The sequence below is a fragment of the Callorhinchus milii genome, unplaced genomic scaffold (genome assembly GCF_018977255.1).
Source record: "Callorhinchus milii isolate IMCB2004 unplaced genomic scaffold, IMCB_Cmil_1.0 Scaffold2, whole genome shotgun sequence".
NCBI lineage: Eukaryota > Metazoa > Chordata > Chondrichthyes > Chimaeriformes > Callorhinchidae > Callorhinchus > Callorhinchus milii.
The window spans coordinates 16,306,244-16,327,560 of record NW_024704743.1 but is presented as its reverse complement, the minus strand read 5'-3'; the positions used below and the strand labels follow the sequence as shown (position 1 = coordinate 16,327,560).

The window sequence follows — 21,317 nt, the reverse complement described above, 5'->3', positions numbered from 1 at the left end:
TGGTGGTGGTGGTGGTGGTGAGGTGGCAGTTTCAGGAGCATTACAGAAAATCAAGGGTAATTTGCAAGATTAGTAAAAGGATTCCCAAAGAGGGAATCCTGCAGGCACCCGAATATGTCTCACTCTATCCAGCCTGAACTCTGTTTAGATTCTGAGCTCCTACCAGTATTCACTGTTGCCCTCAATCTGACTTCACGGAAGCTTTAAATGAGATTGACATCTGAGTGATATCCAGTGGTCAGCAGGAGATAGGTCCAGTGGCCCGGCATTCCTCTTATTGTAGTCTGTACGACAATTTAGTTGAGTTATCTTCCAATTTAAAACCAAATTCTGAATTCAAGCTCCCCTGTCTTTGGGCTCTTCAGCTCCTCCCTACATAAGCCAAAGACCATCCGGGGCACTGCAGCCTGTCTCTCCTCCCGCACCAGGCTCAATGAGCCCATTACCCCAATCCTCGCTTGGCTTTCCAGCGGATTCAATTCAAGGTCCTCATCCCCACTTTCAAATGCCTACACACCCTTGCCCCGTGCTACCACTGTGAACACCTTCCACTCTATTGTTCTGGCTGCTCTCTGTTCACGAAACACCAGCTTATTTCATGGCCCTTACCTGATCAGTCCTGCTGTTGGTGGGTGACCATTTTGTTGGCTACCATTTTGGAACTCCATCTAAGCCCCTCGTCTCCTCCCTCCCCACCTTCAAAACCCATCTTGAGACCTATCTAGTTGTTTGCACTTTCGGCCCCTCCTGCCCTCCTGCCCACCGCCCCCCCCACCCCTATCTTAGGTTTCCAGTCAACTATGTGAAGCATTTTGAGACATCCCCTGACGTGAAGGACCCTGTATAAATGAAAAATTTTGTAGCTATCGTTAAATTGAAGAATCTTCTATGATTTTACGCACTTAAATTTGAAGACTGATTGGGATAAAAACTCTATTCAGCGTTACATGTAGCGCATTTAACGATGTGCAACCTTAATGGGAAATCTCACTAGTGGCTGACTTCAGCAATTTGCAGAACACTGAATGGAATTTTTACCCGATGAGTTTTACAGGCTGAGTGAGACCGGGTGAAATTTCATCCTCAGTTACAAGAATGATTTTTTTTAGCATATTTCAGAAAACGTATTCCACTGGAGCACAGTGACACAACACACAGTATCATCTCTGTCACTGATTTCCGTGTGTGGAGAGTCCAGGTCACATTGCCAGTGTTGAGCGACACTGCATTGTGCACAGCACCAAACATCACAGTAACAAAATAGAAAATGCTGGAAACCTACAGCATATCAATTAGAATCTAAAAATAAAAAGACTGGTGAACCTATTGGGCATACCCCTTTCACCAGAAACCAATGAGGGCTCGTGACTGGCCTTAACTTGTCTTCACGTCTGAGATTTTCCAGCATTCACTAAGATTTTCTAGCATTCTCTGATATCTTTTTTTATTCCGACAATAAAGGCTCAGCTCCGATGGGGTAATTTATTGGGGGCTCGCATTATATCAGAAATTGCGGGCACATCCTAACATAGACTTGCAACCTCTGATGCCTTGTGCAGCTGATGCTGGGAAGGAAGGGGCAGAGTAGTACAGGGGGAGGGTGATTTAAAAGCCATTCCCTCCCTGCACAGAGATGAGGGAAACACGAACGTTTTTGGTGTGTTGAAAACTCCTGTTTGGGGATTAGGATGTGGAAGGTTTCTTTAATTTCAAATTGGTTTTCGGAGGATGTATTCATTGCTGCTGAGGTGGCGGAGTCAGCAGTACAGGGCTGAGAACTGTCTGCAGCTCACAATTACACCCACAGCATCTCCAATACAGCTTTATACCATCCTCACCCTCTCCACAGGCAACCCTTTACATGGAAACCCTGTGTGTCCAAGTATGCACAGGATTTTCACATCATTATAAAGTTTCAGTGTTGACAGACTCACCATTGATCCAGCCCGGCAGCAATGTCAATAGTCACTATATTTTGACAAATGACATTGTGCAGTTTTAAGTTGAAATGAATTTTAAATCAGCAGCCAGCCTGGGATAATGGGCCTTTTCAGGTCATTAGAGGCAAGGAGTGGGATTAGTTTCCTGCACTACAGGCCACTGACACCTGACGGAATCAAGCGTGAACAGTCGGCCTCAGGCTGACAGGCTGAATGGTGGGAAACAGCAGCAATGCAGAGATACAGAAAGAAGGGGAGAGAGAAAGAGACAGAGAGACGGAAGGGGAGAGAGAAAGCCAGAGAAAGCGAAAGGGAGATATACTTCCAGAGAGAATGAGAGAGGGAGACAGAGAAGGAGAAAGGGAGACAGAGGGGAAAGACAGTGAAAAACAGATACAACCAGCCAAACAAACATCCTTATTTTCATGATGTTAATTCCATTCCCTCTGTGTATCTGACGGGGAGTATAATCTATGTGAACAGGATTATTCCTGGATCTTCAAGCACCATTCCTGAATTTCAGAAGCCCCTGACAACAAAGTTATTCAGGAGGATGATATCAGATGACCCAAAGGGCCTCCTTCATCCAAACCAATCTTGTGAGATGAAACAGTGGCTTAGGTATAATGTACAAGATGACTATTGAAAAGCTGCAGGTACTGTTTACAAACCCATTTGCAAATTAGTCTCAATGCCTCTGTTATGGAGAGGGCAAAATAATTAAGAACCTGGGAAAAGGGGTGCTCATCATCACTAAAGGTTTAACTGACAGATAACAGCTGGAAAAAAACATTTCCATGAACTGGTCACACATGGGTAAACAATTCCAGTATTCCTCAACACATATGGCTCTTTATTTAAGAAATGTCAATGAAATATGTTTTTAAATAACCCCTCTCTTGACTTCAGAATAGTTGTAGAATCCACGCAGAGCCAATAGCTGCCATCTCAGTTCTTGCTTAGCAGAGATCGTTTTCAAGCACTGTCAGCAGTCTCTGAGTTGATTTGGGGGATGCTGACCTGATTCAGTGTGAATTGGGGCAGAGTGCCATGAATAAGCCCGAAAGGCTGATTTCCCGTGCCAGCAATGGAAAGCCTCACTGATGAAATCACAAGTCCCAGTCATGGCTCCCATCATTGTGGTTGCAAATGCCAAGCTTACTTAACAGCAGCTGCTTTGCGCAGTGTTAACCTGAAACACTATAATAATAATAATCCTTGCATTTGATATAGCACCTTATCACACCGTTGAGACGTCACAAAACACTGTAAAGTGGATTTGACTGTGTATTTTGTGGGCAAAATGCAGCAGCCAGTTGCTCACAGCAATGTCCCACAAACAGTCATGGAGTAACTGACCAATTTTATTTAGGGGACTGTTGGCCAGGACTCCAGGAAAAACTCCCTTTTCAAATAGTACCATGGGTTCTTTAACATCCACCTGAACAGGCAGACGGGACCCCGTTTTGATGTCTCAACCGATGGACAGGGTACCTTAAAGGTTTGAAGACAGAAGGCCAGGCATTCTGCAGCTTGTGCCAAAGCATGGAGACAAAGGCTAAATTTCACTCTTGTTTTTGAGCCCAACGCTGTTTATCATAGATCTTCCATGGGGCTGCGGGTCTGTTAATGGTCTATTTCTGACTCAAGATTTTTCAGAGAGTTTGATTTCTCGTAAATCAAATGGTTTCAACCTCAAGAACAAATGCATAGAAAATAATGAAAATTCCCTCAGTGTCATAAGTTCCTAAATCTACCAAATGGGTTTGGGTTTGAGATATTCCACTGCATAGATGAACAAATCTGAAATATCAGGTGAAAATAAACTGGTGGAAGAAGGTAGAGAGGACTTTTATTTATAAAACTTCAATTTGATGCAGCACCGTTCATGTCAAAATGGTGTCTCAAAGAGCTTCACAGGATTTACTGCAACATGTAGTGACTGCATTTTGTAGGCATAGGCGACAGCCAATTTGCACACAGAAATGGGCCACAAACAGCCATGAAGTGAATGACCAATAATTTTATTTAGGGGATTGTTGGCCAGGACATAGGCAGAAACTCCTTTCTCTTTTCAAATAGTGCCATGGGATCTTTAACATCCATCTGGTTTGATTAATTATTTAAAAGGAAACAAATTGGGATATTTCGTATTGGGATTGCTTAATAAGGGCCACAGATCCCCCCCAGCTCCGCCGTAGATTGGTGTGTGTGACATCCTGTGTGTCAATATCCTAATTTCCCTTAATGATCTCCGGCCCTCTTTCCTTGGCTTACTTTTGAAGTAACTGCCTGGGTTTTACCTTATTTGTAACCATTAAATATATTGTATATACTTTGATGAGGACTCCTCTTGGCCACCTCCATCTTCCGATATTGCAAAGTTTGCAGGGGAAATAAGTCTAGAGAGAGTGTTTACTCTTCAAAGTACTTCCTTAGATACTGAAGAAAGATTATATTGAACAAAATGTGGTTTCCCAGCAGTGAAGGATAATTATTGAACACGGTGTGTGAACCTGTCTCTTGCTAAACTATGTTCATGCGATGTCTCCAGAGAGTGTGGGGAGTGTGGGGTGCTTCCCAGTGTGGCTTCATTGAGTTTATCTGGATTTTTGGAGCAACAATAATAACAAATTGCATTTATATAGCCCTCTCACATCAAATGGGTAATGGGCATTTAAATATTTCCTAACTCCAGTGAAGAAGTGCAATTTATGGCCAATTAAAATACTGACTGACTCCAGTTCAAAACGTGACAACTGAAACAAATAGCTGGACAGACGTGTTGGTGAATGGTATGTCAGCACAAGTAACTGATCACTGGAGCATTGTCACCAGACTTGGGTTCTCTTTTGCGGAGGCTAGGAGGGGAAAAATTTCAGTGAGTGCCCAATCTTAGTTAATGCCAGTCAATCCTAGGACATCAATGAGTGGGGACTCGTGCAGAAAAAAACGGCATAGATTGATTGGGCTGAATGGCATGTTTCTATGCAATGCAGTCTATGATCTATGTAAATCTATTTAAACCTCATAGGATCGATTGCCCCCTCTGCACGTACTAAAATGGTATTTTGTTTCCCAAATAAGTCATCCTATTCCATTCCCTCTTGAGCGGGATTGATAAATTAAAAGCCATTTTATGCTATGAGCTCAAACCCACTGGAAGCTGAGTTGAGATGGTCAAGTGAAAGAGCTGACACATATAGGAAATATTCATCCATTACTGTATCCTTCACTCTGCTCTGAATTTCAGGTCCCGAATGGAACGATCACTTGGCTGACCCACTGGATTCAAGTATGTGTTGATTTGATCCAGTAGATGAGGAACCAAAGCGAAAACCGCGGTAATAATCAATACATCCCAAGTAAAAGAGCAAAAGCTATCCCCACTCCCAAATTATGCCCCATTAGAACTACTAATGGTACCTTTTCAAAGATTCCTGAGCTTTGCAAGAGTGGTTGGAAGTACTTAACTCTGTATGTGGTGTGTGAATATGAACTGCCATCCTGTCCTATATGTGGCCTCCCTCACAAGACCGAGCCATTAGTAGGGCATTCAGTATATAATGGGAGAGAAGTGAGTGATTATACCATATGCATAGAGCGTTGAGGTCAATTTAGTGGTCCATTTGATTTTAGTGCAGCAAATAACACGTTGCAGTAGTTGCTGAACCTACGGGACATAGTCTGTAAAACGTAAACCTATTTTGCCTTCGATACCGTTGACCACTCTATCCTCCTCCACTGCCTCCTCTCACCTCAACCTTCATGGTTCTATCCTTGAATGGTTCAGATCCTACCTCTCACAAAGTCTCCACTTCATCTCCACACACAATATCTCCTCTATTCTCTGCACCGTCTTGTGCGGCGTTCCTCAAGGCTCTGTTCTTGGTCCCCTCCTCTTCAATATCTATATGCTCCCTCTTGGTGACATTTCCGCAGACATGGGGTCAACTTCCACATGTATGCAGATGACACCCAACTCTACCTCTCTGCCTCCACCCTTGACTCCGGGACCACTGCTGTGCTGACAGAATATCTGTCAGACATCAAGTCCTGGATGAGAATTAGCTTTCTTCAGTTCAACGTCAACAAGACCGAGGCTCTCCTGATTGGTTCGTGTCAGCTCCTCCACACCTCAGGCGCTGACAGCATCGCCATCCAAGGATGCACATTCCATCTCACTAATCCAGTCCGAAACAGTGGTGTCTTATTTGACCTTTCTACCCCACATCTGTGCCATAACCTGCTCTGCTTTTTCTCACCTCCACAACATTGCCTGGCTCTGCCACTGTCTTACACCTCAGGCCGCCGAAACCCTCATAAACACATTCGTAACATCCAGGCTTCACTATGCAAACTCCCTGCTTGTCAGCCTCCCCAATTCCTCCCAATATAGGCAAGATCCTGGTTCTCACCTTCAAAGCCCTCCATAGCCTTGCTCCTCTCTACCTCTGCGACTAGCTAATCCCCTAACAACCCGCCCGCTTACTCCGCTCAGCTCAGCCTGGTTCACATCCCCCGCCTCGCCCGCCCCACCATTGGCAGGCAAGCCTTTAGCCTCTCTGCCCCGACCCTCTGGCACTCCATCCCACAGTCCCTCCACCTCATCCACCTCCTTTGCCTCCTTCAAGACCCATCTCAACACCCTGCTCTTGGACCATGCTTTTGATCACCCTCCTTCCCTACCTGCCTCCACCCTCACCAATGCCGACCTCCAGTTCGGGCCTGAAACACTGACTGTCCAGCACTTTGGGACGTCCTCCCGACATGGAAGGCACTATACAAATGTAATTTTGTTGTTGTTGTTTGCAGGCTCCCTTCATTGCACAGTATTATCTTCTGAGTAGTGGAGAGGTGATTTAAATTTAAAACAGTGTTTAGCATTATTGAGTAACACAGGTTATAAGAAGTGATCAGTAAGAAAGATCCTTTGGCCCAGTTGATCTCATCCTTCCTGAATACCCACCCTCCTATCCTCCTGTTATAACATTTTCTTATGTGACTGCAGTGTCCTGGCCTCAACCATCCATCCTGGTGACCTGTTCTAGTTGTCCTTGGTCCCCTCCTCTTCAATATCTATATGCTCTCACCGCTTGTCAACCTCCCCAACTCCTCCCTCCATAGACTGCAGATCATCCAGAACTCTGCAGCCTGTGTCCTCTCCCGCACCATGCTCCGCGACCCTATCACCCCCATCCTTGCCCAACTCCACTGGCTTCGCATCACATAGAGGATACAGTTCAAGATCCTGGTCCTCATCTTCAAAGCCCTCCACAGTCTTGCTCCCCCCTACCTCTGCGATCTCCTAACCCCTACCACCCTGTTTGCTCCGGCCTGCTTCATGTTCCCCGCCTTGCTCACCCCATTATTGGCGGGCAGGCCTTCCGCCGCTCTGCACCCACACTCTGGAACTCCATCCCGCAGTCCCTCCGTCTCGCCCCCTCCCTCGCCACCTTCAAGACCAATCTCAAGACCCTCCTCTTTGACTGTGCTTTCGATCTCTCTGCTTCCCTCCCTGCCCTCCACCCTCCCCCACCCCGACCCCCATCTCTAGTCGTAACCCTGTCTGTCCAGCACCTTGGGATGTCTTCCCGACGTGAAAGGGGCTATACAAATATAATTTTGTTGTTGTTAATAATCAAGTGCATAAAGATGTACAACTTGTTGTCTGTCTAACATTTACCATTCATGGACTGAACCTTTATGTGTGTGAAACCCACGTGCAGCACTCACTCAAAGACAATATTATTCTTGTGGAAGGTCTGAGCAGGAAAGACTTAGACGTGACACAAATATGAGCTGAGACGAGGAGCCAGCTATGAGTGATTGGGAGAAGGTGTGAATGGAGGGGTCGAAAAACAGCTTTAAGCGGTGGGACTGAGACGTAGATCTGAGTGGAAAGGTTGGGAGGCAAGTCTGAGTTGGGATGGGTCAAAAGGGTCTGAGCATATCATAGAATCATAGAATTATACCTCACAGAAGGAGGCCACTCGGCTCATCCTGTCCGTGCCAGCTCTTTGAAAAGAGCTATCCAAATCAATGCCGCTCTCCTACTCTCTCCCCAAAGCCCTTCAAACCCATCCTCCCCAAATAACCATCCACTTCTCTCTTAAATGTTGACATTGAATCGGCTTTAAATATGGTCCTCCTGAAATACAGACTGATATTGCCTCCACCTATCTAAGAGAAACAGAGTCAATCTGAAGCCTTACAGCCTTGTGGAAATCAAGCTCGACACACTATGACATTGTCGTCAATTCTACCAATTGTCAGAATTGTATTTGCGCTGCACATGTGAGAATGCTGCCTCCCAAAAACTCAGCTTGAATCTGTCTAAGTCAGATCTCTGGTCTGGATCTAATGCAGACTGGGCAGAGTGTATTGACCTTGCACATGCTGGGGTGGGGGTGGGGGGTGAAGACTGGGTATGCCCCCATGTAATGCCCCAATGGTCAGTTTCTTCCAGTGTTGGCGAGAGTGATTGACAGCTTTATAAACCATCTGGCAGTGAGAGGGAATGATCTGAACAAATGTCACAATCAGCAGCTATTCAACGTCAGGCACCGGCAGTAGTGGATTTCATTCAAACTGCTTCCCTTCATGGGCAGAACATTTACTGAAGGATTGTTATACATTGTCACAAGAAAACGTACAAGATTAATGGACTATTATGCTTCGATGTTAAGAGGCTGAGGGTAAATCACTGACTTAGTGCAAGATCCTGCCAAAGGTAAATTACCCTGCGCACAGTAACAAGAATATTGTTTGCAACACTCTATTTTTTATATGGATTAGGATGTTTTTTCATGAAAATGTAAGCAAAATAAAACAGTCTGAGTTATTCAGGGTGCAGCGGCACACACACAAACATACACACTCCCCTCTATGCTGAGGTTTCCTGCCTGTCTTTCCTGGCTCAAGTCATGGGCAGGAGCCAGGAGAAGGCAGTCTACAGGTAAGGACAAACCTCCCTTCAATTAGGGTTTATTAATCGGAAACCCCGAGGAAATAGAGAAGAGATGGCGGATCTTCACACAGAATCGTAGAAATTTACAGCACAGGAGGCCATTCGGCCTAATAATTTTGCACTGGCTCTCAAAGCAACAATGTTCATTCAATCCCACTGCTCTGTCATCTCCTTCAAGCCTCTAACTTTCACATCCAACCACTGTTTTGTTGCTGGGACAACAAGTTGACCAGTGTAAGAATCATGCCTGTGACTTATGTTCACATGCATCATATAATAGAGGGTGTTTTATAATTCGCGCCCCATTAGGAAACTTACAAAAATTAGCTGTCAAAAGAAACATGCCAATGTTTTTGAAGAAATATGATGTTGATGAAAACACAGTGCCCTCTGCTTGAAAATATTCAAAGACAACCTAATTGTTTTAACAACGTGAAACGATCCTCATCTTGTACCATTGCCTTAAAGATCTATAACAGTCACTGGAGTCGAGCATTCTGGGGCAGGAGAGCACAATTTACTGGTTCAGGGTTGCGAAGGGCAACTTCAGTGCAGACATCAAGTAATTTTTCTTTACCCAGGTGGTAATTCATGACTCGAATAGGCTACCAGAAAAGGTGGTTGAGGCAGGACACTGGACTCATTTAAGAAAGAGTTCAATGCTATGATGGGAGGAATGTAGATAGGTGTTCATGTGGACCATCTGATGATCTGAAGTGATCTTACGATCCTGTGAGCTGAGTTTTGTTTATTTTTTTAACAGGAAGTACTTTGACTGTTTGTAATTTACATCAGGGGTTACATTTTGCAGAATTTCAATACGCAGCATTTTCATTTTGAAATGACCCTCTGGGTAAAGAAACACTTCCCGGTGTCTGTTATGAAACGTCTCAAACTTTACCCCCCATTAATTTTCTTTTGGTCATCCAGGTGTCTATCACTCGTGGATACCCTAACAGGTGGTAATTCATCATTGTGCCTAACAGTCACCAAACCAAACTACTAAGTTCAACATACGCAGTTGTTTCCGCTTGTCTGGATTGAAGCCAAGGCTTGGAGACAAAAAGTGCGCAGTGGCAGGCAGTACTGCTGGAGTTTTACGAGCTAAAACAGGGTGACCGCACAAGGATAAATGTGCAAGTATTTGATATCAAACAGACCATAGACATTATACTCAATGCAGCTGCTCTCAATATCTGTCAGCATTACTGTAAAATATCAATAGTAAGAAATGCACTATGGCCACAATACTAGCAGAATAGATCTTTTATGAATTGCCTGACACTGAACTACTTCTCGTGGTAATGTTGGTGACTGGGATACAGGTTAAATCTCCTATTATGAGCTGCAGGATAGAAATAGTCACGTGGTGTCCTTATGATGGTAGATTGACTCATATTGCAGAGAAAGTAATATCACTAAGCAACGAGTATAGAAATCCCAAAGTGTGCAAGACAATAAACACCTCCTGCACACTCAGTTAACATGGCAGGCCAAGCCGTTTATTATAGCACAGAAGCCACTTATTGGCAAGTAGACACAAAGGATTCTGACATCTTGGCAGTGCTGCATTGCATGTTTGTAAGATGAGGGTGGAAATAACAGAGGCTCTGGCCACAATCTTTCAGTCTTCCTTGGACCCAGGGGTGGTGCCAGAGGACTGGAGGGTTGCAAATGTTATTCCCTTGTACAAAAGGGGCAGAAGGATAAACCCGGGAACAGGCCAGTCAGCCTAAGTAGTGGGGAAACTTCTAGAGACTATAATCCTGGACAAAATAAATTTTCACTTAAGTAAAGGACAGTCAACACAGATTTGTTAAAGGCAAATCATGTCTGACAAACCTGGTAGAGTTTTTTGGTGAAGTAACGGACAGGGTGGATGAAGGTAGTGCAGTTGATGTAGTTTATATGAGTTTTCAAAAGGTGTTTGATAAAGTGCCACATAAGAGACTTATAAGTCAAATAGAAGCCCATGGTATTGCAGCATAGATACAGAACTGACTGGGAGACAGAAAGCAGAGAGTAGTGGTGAACGGTTGTTTTTCTGTATGGAGGGAAGTGTGCAGTGGTGTCCTCCAGGCATCGGTATTGGGACTCCTGATGTTTTTACATGGTACAATCTTAAAGTAGGTGAAGGAATAGAGAGACCTGGGGGTTCAGTTAATCTTTGAAGGTGGCAGGACAGGTAGATAAAGCTGTTAAAAAAGCATACAGCATACTGGCTTTATAAACAGGGTCATAGAATACAAAAGTCAGGAAGTTATGATGATTCCTTATAAAACACTGGTTAGGCCTCAGCTAGAATACTGTGTTCAGTTCTGGGCACCACACTTTTAGGAAGGATGTTAAGGCATTGGAGAGGGTGCAAAGGAGATTTACCAGGATGGTACCAGGAATGAGGGACTTCAGTTATGAGGAGAGGCTAGAGAAGCTATTATATTCTCCTTGGAGCAGAGAAGGTTAAGAGGAGACTTAATAGAGGTTTTCAAAATTATGAGGGGTTCGATAGGGTGAACAAAGAGAAACTATTTCCACTGGCGGGTGGGTTGGTAACCCGAGGACACCGATTTAAAATAGTTGTTAAAAGAAACGGAGGGGAGGTGAGGAGAAATTGTTTCACACGGTGAGTTGTTTGGATCTGGAATGCTTTGCTTGAAACAGTGGTGGAAGCTGATTCGATAACAACTTTTAAGAGAGAAGAGGATAATTAATTGGGGAAGATAAGTTTACAGGGCTATACAACAACAACAACAAGATTGCATTTATAGAGCGCCTTTCATGTCGGGCGGACGTCCCAAGGCGCTGGACAGTTGGGTCGGGACCCGAGCAGGGGGGAAATGGTCAGGGTGAGGGGAGGGAAGGGAGGGAGGGAGTGAGGAGGGGGTAGAGAGTCGAGAGGGGAGCTGAAGTTGCGGTTGAAGAGAAAGGTCTTGAGACCAGCCTTGAAGGAGGAAAGGGAGGAGGCGGCGAAGGCACTGGGGGATGAAGTTCCAGAGCCTCGGGGCTGAGAGGCTGAAAGCCTGGCCACTGATGGTAGGGCGGTTGGGGCGGGGGATGTGGAGCAGACCGGAGCCAGAGGAATGGAGGGTACGGGCAGGTACGTGGGAGGATAGTAGGTCGGAGAGGTAGGAGGGTGCAAGGCTGTGAATGGCCTTGTAGGTGAGGATGAGGATCTTGAATTCGATCCTCTGGGGGATGGGGAGCCAGTGGAGGTGAGCGAGGGTGGGAGTGATGTGGTCGCGAAGCCTGGTGCGGGACAGTACACGAGCTGCAGAGTTCTGAATGACCTGCAGCTTGTGGAGGGAGGTGGCGGGAAGGCCGGCGAGGAGAGAGTTCCCATAGTCCAGCCTTGAGGTGATAAAGGTGTGGACCAGAGTTTCAGCAGCGTGAGGGGTGAGGTAGTGCTGTAGTCTGGCGATTTTCCGGAGGTGGTGGAAGGTAGTGCCAGCTGTGGCGCGGATGTGGGGAAGAAAGGACAGCTCAGGGTCGAACAGAAGGGAGAGTGGGATTGATTTGGATAGCACTTTTCAAAGAGCCGGCACAGACACAATGGGCCGAATGGCCTTCTTCTGTGCTGTTTAACTCTCTGTTTCTATGAAAAATGGAAGTGCATTTTAAGATAAAGTTGCTTTCCATTACTGCAAAAATTGCAATTGAATTATTAAGGATTATCATAAGGATTATGATTATGCCCCAGCGTGAAAAAAGCGGCCTTTTAAGCACCGCTTGCACACGGTTTAACTCATGGACTGCAATGCTATCACGGCTCTCTGCAATCCTCTATTGTTCAGAGCTCTTGTTGGTACCTGATCCTCTTGTTATCTGGATCTTATATTGTGTTCGGTGTCACAAAGCATTGAAACCACATGATGCTTTTTGTATTGGACAATTGTACTGTGTGTTCCTAAATCACAAGAGTGCATGATTGGATTTACTAATAATTATTCTTAATATTGGGATATTAGCTTTCTGCAGGATTTTAGTATGTTAAGGATTGACCATGAAGTGCAAAATAAAGTACCTGTCAAGGTTTTCAGACCCAATACATTTTGAAAACTTCCAGCACCTCTGCATATGTAGAGGTTTCATTTGCTGTACTGTGTATCAAATGCAAAGATTATTATTATAGGGCTGACCTCTGCTTTGGCCACACTGGGAACCGAGCATGCTAGGAGATAAGATTTTTAGAAGAGGCAGGGAAAATAGAATAACAACAACAATAACAACTTGATTTTATGTCCTTCATGCACAAGCAATCTCATAGCCTTCTAACATTGGTGGTGTTTGATGCTGCGCTGGATAGAGAGTGGATGTGACCCTAGGCAGGATCAAAGAAGCAGGTCTTCAGACGTGATCTGGAAAGAGGTGGAACATCGATTCTAGGAAAAGGCACTGTCATGATGGTGGGTGTGTCAGCCTGGCTCAGTGGTAGCACTCTTACCTCTGAGGCAGAAGGCTGTGAGTTCAAGTCCTATGTCGGGACTTGAGCTTAAATAATCTAAAGATGACACTCGAATGCAGCACTGGGGGGGAGTGGTGTTGCATTGCTGGAGATACCGTCCTTCGAATTAACTGTTAAACCGAGGCCCCGTCTGCCTGTTCAGGTGGACGTTAAGGATCCTGCCGCACTATTCAAAAAGAGAAAGAAGTTTCTCCCAGTGTTGTGGCCAACAATCCCCCAAATAATACAAAAATATTGATCATTCACTTTGAGGCTGTTTGCGGGACATTGCTGTGAGCAAATTGGCCACGTTTGCCCACAAATACACAGTCTCTTTGCTTCATGGTAAATCATGGTGAAGTTCTTTTGGATGACCTCCCAATGTGAAAGGTGCTGTACCAAATGTAAGGATTATTATTATTATTATCATTATTATTTTCATTATCATTAACACATAGAATCACTATGGGTAAGAACTAAAGCAGGTTTGATATAGCCCACTATGTTCATGTATTCCTAAAGAATAGGAATATATGTAAAACAGTGGTGGGAGTTTTTTTTATTGATTTGACTGAGATGACTTAACAAAATATGTATGCGCGTGCAGATCAGGATAGCCTGCTGGAATAAAAATGTAGTAATAATGAGAGCTACTAGCTTGCATATAGATTGGGAGAGGAATGGATAGTAGAACAAATAAAAAGTAAAGTAGATTTATTCATGATGCCTTCCTAATGCAGTACATCTTAACGCCTACAAGAGAAATAGATGTTACTCCATTTGGTTTGAGTAATGACCCGGAAATAGTTAGAAATCTGGGAACAGTGATCAGAGGCTTGATAGAATTCAGTATCAGACTCGCAACAGACAAAGAAGGGCCACAACCCATGGTATTGGACTGCAAGAAAGCTTGATTTGCAAAGCTCGGAAGGAATTCACTGCAGTACAGTAGGAAGAATTGTTACTTGGTGAATTGATGGACTGACAATGGAATCTATTAAAGAAGGTGGTTATTGACTCCACCTGCTCCCTGTCTCCCAGCGAATGATTGTTAAGATCATCGTTCTCACCTTGATGTACCTCCACAGCCTTGCCCCACCCTATCTCGACAATCATCTCCTGCCACTCCTCCACTCCACCAGCTCTGGCCTGCTTCATGCTCCACCCATCATCGGTGGGCATGACTTCAGCCCCTATGCCTCCCTCCTTCTGAAAACTTTTCTCTCTTGGCTCAGCTCTGCTTTCCAATCCTTCCTCAGGACTTGTCACTTTGACTGGTGCTGTGGACTTACAGAGGCGTTGGGAAAGGGCAGGTAAATGGGACTGAAAGGATTGCTCTTGAGAGAGCCAGCGCAGGCATGATGGGCCGAATGGCCTTCTTCTGTGCTGTAAATTTCTATGCTTCTACGCACTGTACTTTCAGCCACATTCCCCGCATCCCTCTAGAATCCTCCCAGCTTGGGCTCCCTCTGTAACAGATACGTTCTCGCAATAGTAAAGGCGATAGTAAAGTCCCAGCGCCTTGGGATGTCCTCCCAATGTGAAAGGCGCTATACAAATGTAATCTTGTTGTTGTTGTAAAGGCGATGTATGAATGTAAACTGTTGTTGTTGCCGTCATTGTAGTAGTCGACTATAAAAGAGGTGAATCAAGAAAAAGAGAGTGCTGAGATTTGAACATGATAGTAATGGAGGATAACAACAGGACTGAAGTGATAAATTAATATTTTGTCTCAATCTAAATTTAAGACATGTTCACAGTTCTGTGCAACGTTATATTTTATGAACTAAGCCTGGGGGGAGGTTCAAGCCTGTGAACGACTGAGGAGGATAGGTGGAGAAGTGCGAATGGTCAGAGGTAAATGAGCTTGTGTGCAAAAAATGAAGCAAAAATCTGTACTAACCAGGACTGAAAAAATTGCTCAAACTGCACTGAGTTAATGAGCCAGCTTTGATAAACTGAACACAAAATACTGCAGGTACTGGAAACCTAAAACAAAAACAGAAGTCGCTGGGAACACTCAGCAGGTCAAGCAGTAAACTGTTGTGTTGACAGCTTAAATTTGTGATGCCCAAAGTTCCTCAAAGTAAGTCATTTCTTTAAATGTGAGGAGGTCCAGATTTATAACTGATAACCACATGCACCCAGGTTGCTAAGGTAATGATCTAGCATGAAGTGCATCAAATGAGGTTATAATACACTGTTCACTTGCAGTGATTCCCATTATAACACAAAATCCGCTATGGGTGGTGACCCTAATGTCAAGATGATCCTCTGCCTCTGCCCATTAGAACAGAAACAAATGTAGGGCAGGTCTTCCCATTATTGAAGAGTTGGAGATGATCAATGACCACAATTGGGGTTGAGTACTGGGGGAGCGCTGCTTTGTGGCAAACCATTTTACAATATATTCTGTGAGGTGCTTTGAGACATATCAACGATGTGATAAAGCGCTATATCAAATTAAAGGATTATTATTATTACTGTTGGAATGCTGTGCCTTGAATGAGATGTTAAACCGAGGTCCGGTCTACCTGTCCAGCTGGCTGTTAAACATTGCATGGCACTATTTGAAAAGAGAAGGGAGATTCTCCTGGTGTCCTGGCTGACAAATTAATTATTCATTCAATTCATGTCTGTTTGTGGAACCCTGCTGCGTCCAAACTTGCAGTCTTGTTTGCGTCCAAAAACAGTCACTCCACTGGACTATAATTGCCTGCGAAGTGCTTTGAAACATTTAGATGTTATCGGAGATAGATCAGATTCAAGGATTATTATTTGAGCCTTCATGAAAGGGTGGAAGGTATCGTGTTAGTCTACAAAGCACTCAGTCACTACACTTACAGTATATCCTGTGAAGCACTTTGAGACGTCCTCCCAACGTGAAAGGCGCTGTGTCAAATTATAGTATTATTATTATGTACACACTCGTGAACAGTGACGCTCATTTCTGAATGATTCTCTCTTTGTTCCATTGCAGCCCTTGTTGACAGCACAACAGCTGGCTTCAGCCGTAGCAGGAGTGATGCCAGCGGGGAATCCTGCCCTGAACCAACCCATCCTCATACCGTTTAACATGGCTGGTCAGCTTGGCAACCAGCAGGGCTTGGTCCTAAGTCTACCCACTGCCAACCTCACCAACATCCAAGGACTGGTTGCAGCGGCTGCAGCAGGAGGCCTCATGACATTACCGCTGCAAAACCTGCAAGGTAAGTGATATGGCCCTGGAGTGGCAGCCTCTAACATGATGCCTGCTTGACCAATTACAATAATAATTGTATTTATATTGTGCCCTTCATGCAGGGTAGGGTCTCAGAGTGCTTAAAGTGGCAGAGCTTAACGCTAAGCAAAGGAAAGATGGGAGGAGATGTAGGCACAGTCAAAGGGGAAGGTCTTTAGATATGATCTGAAATTGGGCAAGGAAGTGGCAAGGCGGAGGGATTGAGGCAGAGAGTTTCAGACCAGGACCTCTGCCACGTAGTCTTTCCTGATCATAGAATCATAGAATCATACAGCACAAAAAGAGGCCATTTGGCCCATTGAGTTTGTGCTGGCTCTTTGAATAGAGCAGTGTAATGTAAGCTATTTAATTGCTTTCGATTGTCAGTTCATATCAGAGTCTAAATAGCAAGATTTCTGAAAGGAATTGCAAATCGCTGACCCTCGAGAACAGCATTCAGACGTTAACTTGGTGGAAGTCAGAATTAATATTTTGGTAGAAAGTCTAACTAGTATTCTAGAGGGCTGCCACATGTTTGGGATGAAGTGTTTACCAATGTTGTGAAAATCTTGTGACTTTTGACTTCAATGACAAAACCACTGGACCAGACTCCGTACTCCCTAGTCCTTGCAGGCTCCATTGGTTCCCTGGATGGATTGATTTTACAACAACAACAACAAAATTACATTTGTGTTGCGCCTTTCATGTCGGGAGGGTGTCCAAGGCGCTGAACAATCAGTGTTTTGGTCCCGAGCTGGGGGTCGGGATCAGGGAGGGTGGAGAGCAGGGGGGGAAGGAGGGGGCTCAGCTCCGAGATCTGTTACTGTGAAGCGCTCTGAGACATCGTCTGGCATGGAGGGCGCTATATAAATCCAAGTTGTTGTTGTTGTTGTTGAAGGAGGGCGATCAAAGGCATGGTCGAAGAGGAGGGTCTTGAGATGGGTCTTGATGGAGGCAAGGGAGGGGTCGAGGTGGAGGGACTGCAGGATGGAATTGTATAGGGTGGGGGCAGAGTGGCTGAAGGTCCGTCTGCCAATTGTGGGGCGGGCGAGGCGGGGAATGTGAAGCAGGCCGAAGCCCACTGAATGGAGGCAGCGGGCAGGTTGGTAGGTGGTTAGGAGGATGCAGAGGTAGGGGGGAGCGAGGCCATGGAGAACTTTGAAGGTGAGGACCAGGATCTTGAACTGTATCCTTTGTATGATGAGAAGCCAGTGGAGTTGGGTGAGGATGGGGGTGATAGGGTCATGGAACCTGATGCGGGAGAGGACCCGAGCTGCAGAGTTCTGGATGATCTGCAGCCTATAGAAGGAGGAGTTGGGGAGGCTGACAGCAGGTTATTTGCAAAGTCAAGTCTGGACGTTATGAATGGGTGTTAGACAGTGGCGAGGAATGGTGTGATGTTTCAGAGGTGGGGGAAAGCAGAGTGGGTCATGGCATGGATGTGGGGTAGAAAGGATAGTTGAGGGTCAAACAAGACACCAAGGTTCTGGACTGGCTTAGTAAGGTGGAGTGTGCATCCTTGAATGCTGATGCTGTCAGCACCTGAGGTGTGGAGGCGCTGACGGGAGCCAATTAGGAGAGCCTCAGTCTCACTGACGTTCAACTCAAAAAGTTAGCAGTGGTCCTGGAGTCAAGGGTGGAGGCAGAGAGCTACGGTTGGGTATCATTCATATACATGTGGAAGTTTACCCCACGTCTGCGGATGATGTTATCAAGAGGGAGCATATAGATATTAAAGAGGATGGCACCAAGGACAGAGCCCTGAGGAACACTGCATGAGATGATGCAGGAGCTCGGGGAGAAACAATTTGTAGAGATGAAATGGATACAGTGTGAAAGGTAGAATCTGAACCATTCAAGTACAGAACCATGAAGGTTGAGATGAGAGGCGAGGGGGTGGAGGAGGATAGAGTGGTCAACGGTATAGAAAGTAGCAGAGAGGTCAAGGAGGACGAAGAAGCAGAGGGAGCCCTAGTCATAGGTGGACAAAATATCATTTGTCACTTTGACCAGAGCTGTTTCTGTGCTGCGGGCATCACGGAAACCCAATTGGAGGTGTTCATGAAGGGAGTGGTGGGAGAGGAAGGAGCGAAGCTGGGAAGCAATGACTCGGTCCAGGAGCTTGGAAAGGAAAGTGAAGTAGGAGATGGTGTGGAAGTTTGAGAGCGGGGATGGGTTCAGGGAGGATTTTTTAAGGGTAGGAGTGATATCCCCGTTTTTAGAAGGGTGGGAAGCGTGCCAATGAACAGGGAGAGGTTTATGATGTTTGTGAATAGAGGGGCAAGGAGGTGGAAATCACTTACCAATCACTTACAAAGCATCTACCTACCCCTCCAATCTGCACATACAATACTCCTCTCCAATGCCACTTTGCTTGGCCAGCTCAGGCCTTCTACGCGTCCCTTGACCCCTCTGCTCCACCATCAGGCTTCAGCCACTTATGACCTTATCCTTTGTCTGAATCCCTCTGCCTTGCCTGTTATTTGCATCTGAAAACTTTCCACTTCAATTGTGCCTACAGTCACTTCCCCTTTCCCCGCAGCTCAGGGTCAAATTGCGCCAGTGGTCACCAACCTACATGGTGGGCCAACAAATACATTTTTATTTATTAATGGCCATGTCAAGGGTATCGCAGCTCAGTAGCTGTTGGAACTTTGGTGCGGACTTACCTGGATTGGTGGGGGTGTTTGGAGGGCCACTTCTTCATACTCCGAGTAGTTGATTGCGATTGACAGGTTGGAGACCCCTGAACTACACTATTGAACTACCAGCTCTATAAATGTAAGTTGTGTTTCTCAGATATACTGAGGGACATTTATGGTCAGGTATGATATTTGTTTTGGATGTGCACTGGCTTTGTGAAGTTAAGATGCTTTTTTTTTGCTTTATCGATGATAAACCAATTTGTTGTGTCCAGTATAATTAATAAAGCAGAATGACAGCACTGCAAAACATAGGTGCCAAAGTGATGTTCAGCCTCCATTTCCAACCCAGCCTTGATATTCTCTCAGACAGACCTGTCCATCGCTGTCTGGCCAGATAATCCACAAAGTACAGTGAGCCACACTGTAACATAATGTTTAGGATCCATATTATCCCAAACTGCTTTGACGTGAGGCACGATAGAGAATTGAACTTTGCCGGCTTTCAGCCAATCAACCCACTTCCTGTGTGCAGGGTTTTTCCCATGTTAACAGGCAATAATCTATGTAATAATAATGATAATAATGTGGCAATAATCTATGGCTTCAGTTACTCCAGACTTTTCAGCTGAGGAGGTTGGGATACAGCACAAGGCAATCGAGATAGAAGACCAATATTAAAGGGCAACTTTAGAATGCAACTGCTTGTGTCACCTGTAAGGTCTGTTATCTTCGTTCTGTCGAGATGACTGGTTAGGTTACTATTCAAAAAGTGTTACACAGCTGGACTACTAAATGTCAAGGTGCCTTACAGAAGACAATCTTTTACTTCCATCAATATCAGAAGCTCAGTTTGACAGACTGCTCCACCACCAGGGCAGAGATATTTACACCGCAACGACCTGCTACCACTTCATAGAAAGTTTCCGCGAGTCAACCTGGAGCTCCCTCTCCCCTCCACCCCCGCACCATCCCCCCCAAAGAAAAAGAAGTCAGCGTTTTTTCCATTAAACACTTCACTGCTTTTGGACAGGATAAAAAAAGGTGAATTACTGTACACTGATTTTATTGAATACATTGGCATTTGCATCACAACGTAATGGTGTCTCACACAGTGCCTGACTGGTGGCATCAACTCAGAGCACTAAGGTAATGGAAATGAACTGAGCAGGGTTAAAGTGGATCAGCAGCGAGGTAAGAAGCTGTTGATTCAGCAAAACACCACATGTTTTGGTAGAGGCTTTTTCCTCCTTGATTTTAGGCTGTGCATGACTGCATTAATATATCAAAATATATTCAAAAAATACATTTGTATAGTGCCTTTCACGTCAGGAGGATGACCCAAGGGGCTTGTTTCTCCTACAAAATATACAGTTCAATCCACTTTACAGTATAGCACCAAGACAGCTCAACAACGTGATAAGGTGCTATATCAAATACAAGTATTATTATTATTATTATTATTAAATTGATCAAGCAGTGTAGATAGTGCAGACATTGCAAAGGAATCCTTGCCATTGCAGTCACAATCTTCACGAGCAATTATGTTACCACTCTTACACTTGATGAATTATATCTTGCGGCAGAGAGGGAGGGATTGCATTCTGGAGTCAGTTGAGCTGGGTCCTTCCTTGCCCGGCTTCACTGGCTCTCCCCCAGAGGATAGAGTTCAAAATCCTCATCCTCGCTTTCAAAGTACAAAATCCTCATCCTTACCTTTGTGACCTGCTAACTCCATATCAACCTATCCTCTCCCTCTGCTCAGCAGGCTCCGGCTTGCTCCACTTCCCCCGCCAGACCCAATCCAGCATCGGCAGTCAGGCCTTCAGCCTTTCTTCCCCCACTGTTTGGACTCCATCCCACAGTCCTTCCACCTCAACCCCTCCCTTGCCTCCTTCAAGGTATGTCAAGACCTTCCTCCCTCGACTGCACCTTCAGCCACCCTCCTACCCTCACCATCCTTGCCCTCCATCCTCCTAATCCCAATCCCTGCTCGGGTCAAATCCTGGACTGTCCAACACCTTGGGACATCCTCCCAATATGAAAGGCGCTATACAAATGTAATTTGTTGTTGTTGGTGTTGTAAGTGAGTGTGAGGATCTTA

At 45.2% G+C, this 21,317-nt stretch overlaps 1 protein-coding gene across 1 annotated transcript in view; it reads left to right on the top strand.

Annotated features, from left to right (window-relative positions):
- Nucleotides 1–21,317, top strand: part of pou6f2 (POU class 6 homeobox 2) — a 229,673-nt gene that overhangs the window by 83,793 nt on the left and 124,563 nt on the right. Inside the window, exon 5 of the mRNA XM_042332610.1 lies at nt 16,332–16,560. Coding sequence (XP_042188544.1) covers nt 16,332–16,560 — 229 coding nt within the window. The remainder of the gene's footprint in view (nt 1–16,331; nt 16,561–21,317) is intronic.